Raw genomic sequence first — 8,385 nt, 5'->3', positions numbered from 1 at the left:
GTTTTCTCTGGACTTTTCTATGGAGTATTATAGTGTGTGTGTGTGTGTGTGTGTGTGTGTGTGTGTGTGTGTGTGTGTGTGTGTGTGTGTGTGTGTGAGTGAGTGTGTGAGTGAGTGAGTGAGTGAGTGTGAGAGAGCGAGAGGGTGGGTGAACTTTGTTCTTGATATATTCTTCACTGATACATTTTTCTATTTATTTCTTTTTTACTCCATATCAGATTTGTGAACATAATTTATTTCAACAACAACAAAATGCAACAACAAGCTTCAAACATAAAAAGATCAAAAGTGTAGATGGATGGATGGAGAGGATAGATGGAGAGATGGACATTTACATTAACATTTGGACAGATTTATTTTCTATTTGTGTCTATGCATATATCTGTGTGTGTGTGTGTGTGTGTGTGTGTGTGTGTGTGTGTGTGTGAGAGCCAGCATGCCTTGCAGCATATCATTTTGTGAATGTAAATCCACCACAGGCAATGCAAGTGCAGATTGTTAGTTTTTTGCAGCACTTGCATGTCCCCTCTGAACTGCTGAGCTGCTGGTGCCTGCTGGTGTGTGAGTGGCAGCTACAGAGGACTGTAGCTCTCACAAGTGCAGCAGCAGCAACTGGTGCATGGAGGAAGTGCTTTTTCTTTACAATTGCTGCAGACACCATCAAGTTGCTCAGCTCCTCTAAAAAAGCCTTGTCCTGTAGTGTTTTTGGTGGTTCCAGGAGGGATCAATGGCTATAAATATTACTTATGCATTATATGCAGACAAGTCCACCATGTTAAAAAAATAATGTTTGTGGCCACCAATAGTTTTTTTGTCTACAGCTTCATCTTTACTTTTTCTAAAACTAAAAGCTTCATTCTGAAGCTGCACATGACAATCAGAATAATTATGCAAATTTTAAGAAGCTCCTGTGCAAGTGGATAAGTGTTGAAGAAGTTGTCACAAGTGACAGTGACTCCCTGGAGTCCCTTAGTAATCTCTCTGACAACTCGCATGCTCTGGCTCACCTCTGCAGCATCCCCGGTTCCCAGGCCAACACCTCCAGACATAAGATGTGGCGACATCAAGCTATCCATAACTTGACTTGCATAGTGCGTTGGCCCTGAAATCACGCCTCAAGCAGGCTGGATAAAAGAAGTCTCTGCATTAGTTGGAAACCACACCTGGCCATTTCTCGTGATCCAACCCGATCCAGTATCCTTAGAATCCTCCACACATTCAGTCATTAATGTTGAGGATGAGGAGCTGCTACAAAATCTGGATCTGGTTCTCCCGAGTCAGTGCTGTCTGAAGGAGATGAATCTGTGTTCATGGACGGTGATTTCCGGTGGCATTTTTGAGCATCAATTTAATGTTGAGGAACATTATTCTGAAATTGTTCCACAATTTGTTCCACACAGTTTTTTGAAGAAGGTTGTTGAACCTCTGCCTCTTTACTTCTAAGAGACTCTGCTTCTCTTAAATGCTCTTTTTGTACCCACTCATATTAGACTTTTTCCAATTAACCTACTTAGTTGCAAAATGTTGCTCCAGCTGTTTCTTATTTTTAGTAACATTTACATTTTCGGCCTTTTGTTTCCATGTCCCACATTTTTTGAGACCATTTGCAGCCATCAAATTTAGAATTGTCCTTAAAATGTCCCTTAAAATGGTACATTTCCTCGATTTAAATATTTAATATAATTTCTATGTGCTGAAAAAAATATGGGTTTATGAGATTTGCTAATGTTGTGGACATCCGCATGTTCCTGTGCTCCTGGAGATTTGCAAAAGCAATTGGAAAGAATTACTTTTATTTTTTTAAATGATGTATTTAAAATCATACCTGAATTGAGGTCTTAAAAAAAATCAACCCCTCAGGTGAGTGTTTAAAACCTTTTTTGTTCTCTCTAAACATTTTTAATACCCAAAATGTTTTAGCCATCAGATATAAAAGTTGACTATTTCTTCCCTAAAATGAATAATTTCCATAGTTGAAACATTTCTGTATTCTATAGTGTATAAAATATGGGGTATGACATTTGCGTTCTGTTTATATAAACCTTTTCAACCGTGTCCTCACTTTTACATAAATTTAAGATAAATTCTCACCATTCCCCAAATTCTCAAAATCTTTAAAGTTTTAAAGTCAGAAAAGGTTAAATTAATAGTGGATCTGAGATTATCTCACAATAGTTAATGTTAAAATACATGTTATCTAAAACTCCAAGTGATAAAATAAATTTAATGCTGAAATTGTGAAAGAGTGCAGCAGGGATATTTTATTTACATTTTATTACACAGGGTTAAAATGTGTTTTTTTTTTATATATATATTAAATTTGCAGGTTATATACAGATACAGATTAAACATAATGTGATTTTTATACTTTATATTTGAATAAATGTGTGAATAATATGCATATTAATTGATTAATGAAAATAAATAATAATAGTTCATAGATCAATAGATCATTTTATATGACAAATATTTTTCTCATATTGGTAGAGATCTATAATCAGGATCATGCTGTCAGGCAGGTAAATATCTGATTCCTGCGTACAACACGCCGTCCAAATCCGATGTGTTTTTATACCCGGGTTCTGTCTTGTGTGTGAACGTGGCATAGTGCAGATTCATTTCCTACAGAAAAAAGAGAAAAAACATGCAGTTTAGTTCCATTTAGTAACATTAGAAGCATTTGCATTTATTTAAAAGTGAAAGTCTAAATATACAATTAGATTTTTGTATTCATGTTAGTGCGACCCCTACTGGTGTGGAGAAGGGTTTTTTTTTTTTTTTTTTTTAATAAATCTAATAATCAAATAAATGGTGTTTAAATTAGAGAAGTGGTAACATTGTGGGAGTTTTGCATGTGAGCAAATGTTTGTAAGGAGTTTGTGTTTTGAGCTCAAGCTCATTTGTAGGTTTATGGACATTATGTTGCCCTCAAGTGCTTTACATTTTTTCCAAGTACGTACCTGAGAAGCAGTAATCATTATATAATTCAATTAAATCACGTCACACATTTACAATAGCACAGGAGTTTATTAATGGAAAAAAGAACATTAAACCTTTTCTTCTCTTTTCATCATAAATGTAAATCTACACTGACCAGGTTTTTTAGGTTTTAAACTCCTTATGCAAAGCTTATGCTTTTTTTTAATTACATAAAAAAAAAATACATTTTTATCACTTAAAGCAGCAGGCACTGAACTTCCTTACACTTATGTAAGGAAGGTCACATGACAATGGCTTGTTTGCATAGTAACAAATTCCATATATGTAATTCTATAATAATAATAAAATGAATAATGAGTTGTAATTACTGAGTAGAGCTTCTGCTGTTTTATTTGTACACAGGTGGATGTCAAATGTAAAAAGGATTTCTCTGAGGGTTTCCCTGAATTGTGCAGTGACTGTGTAAATCTGCCATTTCTTCACTTTTATATCTTTCTGTGCTTCACTCATAACAACTGTTACTGTTCCAGTTCTGAATCTTTATTTACTATTTTTCTTGTCCTTAAGTCTTAACTTTTCTGTAGCAAAACAAAAAATAAGTAGCTTTAGCTGCATTACAGAATAAGAGAGGAGAAATGATACCCGGGTTTATAACACTTTTATTACTGAAACTTTATTTTTTTTACTGGTCTATGTTTCCAGTACCTTCTCAGCTGAATGAGTGGTGTTGGGGTCACTGCAGCATGGGTGGGATAAAACTGACTTTCCTGCAAGAGAAAAAAAAAATGTGAAAACAGTTCACTATGCGGTCTAAACATCAGATTCCATCAAAAACCTTGAAATCTTTGGTGTTGCGTTTCAGGAAAAACCCATCAGGTGTTACTGATGTAGAGAGACGACTGAATCCTGCATGTACAGTATCACGCTTTTTAAAATAATTGGTGGTTCTGTAGTTTAGGTCTATCAGTGTCACCCTCGAGTGTATAAATCCAGTTAAACTGTTATGTTTATACACACACACACGCACACCATCACTGGCTCTGCAGGTACACAGTGGACACATTGGTAATGTTTGAATTCTTATAAATAAAAATGACCCAACAGAACAGAAGTGAGTAGATGAATGATGTCAAGTGGAGCGGTGACTCAGCAATTAAGAGGGTAGGAGGTTTTGAGTTCAAATCTCAGCACCATCAAGCTGCCATTATTGGGCCCTCGAGCAAGGCCCCTAAATCTCAACTGCCCAGCTGTATAAATAAGTGGAGGTCAGTCTGGGTAGGAGCTTCTGCCAAATGCTGGTGTAAAAGAGATTAGAGTGTGGGTCATGTTTAAACATGCTGAGTATAGTTTACCTCAGACTGGTGTGTGTGTGTGTGTGTGTGTGTGTGTGAGTGATTGATTGATGAAGGAAGGACACAATGTGTATATTTGTTTGTGTAAATGTCACCATTACTGTATTAATAATAGACCATATAAAAATAAAAACTCGATAAGCAGCTTAAGTGTACCATTAATGAGAGGTTTGGTTTTAAATTCACATCATACAAATGTACGAGAAGACCATGGAGAAACATGAGGGTATTTACAAAGTCACTGATTGCGAAAAAGGCAACTGGAACTGGGATTTACACCAGTCACAGGACCAGACGCACATCACCACAATGTCAAATAAACACGTAGAAAAACAACAAAACAAAAATCAACACAAAACCAGTCTGGAGTTTTCTATCAAGTCTCCAGATTTCAACATGTGAAGGGTTTCACAAGGTCACCACAAAGTGGAAGTGAAACACTAATAAAGTGTCGTGATTTATACTTCACATGATCAACTGTGAGCCTCTGTGTTAATATGCAGCGGTATATATTTTTGTCACTACTACAATTTAAAACATTTTTTATTGCTTTTGTAGTGAAGCTTTGAACAATAATAATTTTCTATTTACAAATCACTGTAATGCCTACAGGGAATATGTGTAGTAAAACAGTGTTGTATATGTATTTTCAGTACTTTATCTTTAGCACTCAAGTGTGTTTCTGAAAAATCTGTCTATAGGTTCTGAATGCATGGTAAACCTGTAAAGTTGTTCTCACCTTGCACTCTGGACCTGAACACACAGACGCAGGTGATGTTAATTAGGAAAGAGATGGAACACAGGCATGTCAGGATTATATTTATGGTCTGAAAACGATCCAAATATGTAGACAGGACAGTGCTTTCTGGATTTCTGTTGTCTGAAAGAGGCAAAGAAGAAGGGTGATGTTTATGAATAAAACAATTCTCTTTTTCATGAATTTGATGCAAATGAATGTTTTGTTTGTTGCATCGAATGCAGTCAGTTTTGGACTGGTCTGACGTTTGTTTTGGATTTTAAGGGATATTTATTGATTATTATTAACTATTTATTCAGTATAGTTTTATGCACATAAAAGTAATTAATGGTCTATTGAACGAATAATAAAATGTAGCACTAATTAACACTTGAATTGATGCAGATGTGTGTGTCTGCTAAATGTTGTAAATGTAACAGTTGATTAGTCTCCCTTTCTGAAGATATTCATGCATATCAGAATCAGAATCAGGTTTATTGGCCAAGTGTGTTGACACACACAAGGAATTTGGTTCCAGCTGTTTGTTACTCTCAAAAGTACAGACATAAATAAAAACCTATACATGACAAAACAGACACAACAAGACAAAAACAGACTATACAAGACAATACAGACAATGTGAGACAGTATAGACAGTGTGGGTAATAAATAGGGATACAGACCAGTAATGTACATAAAGTGTGGGAGTGCATGGTAGTGCAAATGACAGTATTGTGTGCCAGGTATGATGAGAGAGGTTACTATAAAACTTTGTACAGTATATAGAAGCAATAGTGTGTGCAACATATACAGATAATGTGATGAGTGACAGTTCTGTGACAGTTCTGTGCAGTACTCATAGATATGAGCATGGAATTTAATTATGGTCAGTTGTTAGTGAGGGTGATTGCTTGGGGAAAGAAACTGTTCCTGTGTCTGGCAGTCTTAGTGAACAAAGTTCTGTAGCGCCTGCCAGAAGGGAGGAGCTGAAAGATGTTGTGTCCAGGGTGTGAAGGGTCATTAATGATTTTTCCTGCCCGGTTTCTGGTTCTTGTATGGTACAAGTCCTGGAGAGTGGGCAGGGGGGCACCAATGATTTTTTCAGCTGTTTTAACAGTTTTCTGCAGTCTGTTTCTGTCCTGTTTTGTTGCTGCTCCAAACCAGATGGTGATTGATGAGCACAGGACAGATTCAATGACTGCAGTGTAGAACTGTATCAACAGCTCCTGTGGCAGACTGTACTTCCTTAATTGCCTTAGAAAGTACATCCTCTGCTGGGCCTTTTTCAGAATTGAGTTTATGTTTGATATATATATATATATATATATATATATATATATATATATATATATATATATATATATGTATTGATATATTCACTGCATACAATTAGAATTATTTACAACAGGTCCTAAGCAAGTGTAGTTTTAAGTTTAGCTTTTTACTGTTTAACCCTTACTGAACAAACTATTTTTTCATCTTGGAAGACTTGTTGCCAAAATACTGTGTAAGAGACTGAGCTATAACTCTTACAGCCAGCAGAGGGCAGCGGTGAGGATTCTTCCAGACTGAAGAACTCAGATTGAACCCGTCTGTTCTCTGAGCTTGTTCTCTGTCACACCTTTGTAGGGGGGGGTGACTGGTATGGTATGTTAGTTTTGTTTGAGAATTAAGCAGGAAAGATGGAAATATAAAAATCAGTGAGAGAACAAAAATGAAAAAGGAAAAGTGAGGTATTGTTTCTTGGAAAAAATAAAAATGATAGAAAAAATTCTGAAAGTAAAACTAAAGTCCAAACTAAAGAGCTCTAGGATTCCTTTTTATATTTTATTCTCACAATTTAATAAATAAAAAAAAATCCTTTTTCTTCTGGTATTAACTATTTTTGTGTGGTAGAGCTCAGAAATTGTGATGTTATTTAATATAATTTTATATCAAATACAATTAAGACCATTTTAGGCTATTTATCAATTTCTATGCATTGTTTTGTATTTTGTGATTGGTTTGGATTTTTTTTTTTTACAATATAATGACAAATATGAAGAATAAAAGTATTAGCACCTACCTGTAAAGTTCACTCTGATGGGTTTTCCAAAGTCATTGTGTGTTTTGTTTTGACCTCCACAAAAATAAAATCCCAAATCTGTCTCTTGAACTCCAATAATTTCCAAACTGCTGTCTTCATTCAAATCAAAGTGATTCTCATCAGCATTCCATGTGGGGGAATAGACCTTGTCCACTTGTTGTATTCTAGCAAATATGAGCAGTTTTATCTCTTCAAATCTCAGTTGATACCACCATATCTGTGAATGATTAGTGATGCTGCAGGTCAGGGTGATGTTTTCTCCAGGAAGAACAGACATGATGTCTGCTAAAGTGATCTGCATGAATACACCTGAAAGAACATAATGGTAAGAGAGCAGGTTCATCATGTTTACAGACTGAAGTCACACACATGCGAAGCCCAAACCACTGGTGAACAGATCGATATTGGATCAACAGGATCTAACTTACTGAAGCAGCCTGAAAATACTAATGAACGGATTAAAGAAGAGCAAATGGAAAAAGCATAGAACACTTAACTATCCTGAGGGTAAAAGATCATGTACATGTGAACACTAGGTTGAGCCTCGAGTCCAATGGTGTCACTGACATGAATTTTGGGAGTGAATGGAATTACCTATCAAAAAGTTCTGTTGTGATTTAATATGTTAATACATGTTACGCAGATACTGCTATAAATTAACATGATTCCTTTTTCAGATTATTAAAACTGCTGTATGTAGCATGAGTGGAAGCATTAGAGTTTTATGATTAGATTACAAACATTCAGCTCAAAATCAATGAAATGAATTGGTAATGCTCCTCACTCAAGCTTATAGAACACTGCAATAGATACAAATTCAAGAACATAACTCTAAACTTTCTTTCGTCTTCTCCCATTAGGGGGCGCCACAGCGGATCATCCTGTATTCCTGATCCACATGTTCCATTTGGCACATGTTTTACGCTGGATGCCCTTTCTAATGCAACCCTCCCCATTTATGCACTGGCTTGTGCAACCTTGATGGCTGGGGTCGGTTCCCTGACCGGGGATCGAACCCGGGCCGCAGCGGTGAGAGCGCCACATCCTAACCACTAGACCACCAGGGAACCCTTATAATTGTACATAACTCATAACTCTAATTTTGAAGCTAACTTATATACCTATTTACTTGCAGCTTAATTTGTATAACATCTAATAAAGATGCAACCATGTTTTATTTTTAGTTTGATTAAGAAAAATCATGTTTTTCTTTCTTAAAACGAAAAAATAAAACACTCAATGGATTGTGATTGTTTAGTTGTTGATTAATT

General features: G+C 35.8%; 1 protein-coding gene across 2 annotated transcripts in view; it reads right to left on the bottom strand.

Moving 5' to 3' along the window:
- Positions 1–430: 430 nt before the first annotated feature.
- Positions 431–8,385, bottom strand: part of LOC124392556 — an 8,782-nt gene continuing 827 nt past the window's right edge. The window contains exons 2-5 of one of the 2 annotated variants that reach the window (XM_046859698.1): positions 7,094–7,423; positions 5,032–5,172; positions 3,646–3,707; positions 431–2,622 (exon numbers count right to left, since the gene is read on the bottom strand). In XM_046859698.1, coding sequence (XP_046715654.1) covers positions 2,512–2,622; positions 3,646–3,707; positions 5,032–5,172; positions 7,094–7,423 — 644 coding nt within the window. In that variant the 3' untranslated portion in view covers positions 431–2,511. Of the gene's footprint in view, positions 2,623–3,645; positions 3,708–5,031; positions 5,173–7,093; positions 7,963–8,385 lie in introns of those variants that run through there. The other variant, XM_046859697.1, reaches the window with a different exon arrangement.

Source organism: Silurus meridionalis, chromosome 10, assembly GCF_014805685.1.
Source record: "Silurus meridionalis isolate SWU-2019-XX chromosome 10, ASM1480568v1, whole genome shotgun sequence".
Lineage (NCBI taxonomy): Eukaryota > Metazoa > Chordata > Actinopteri > Siluriformes > Siluridae > Silurus > Silurus meridionalis.
This window is presented reverse-complemented; position numbering and strand designations above follow the sequence as displayed.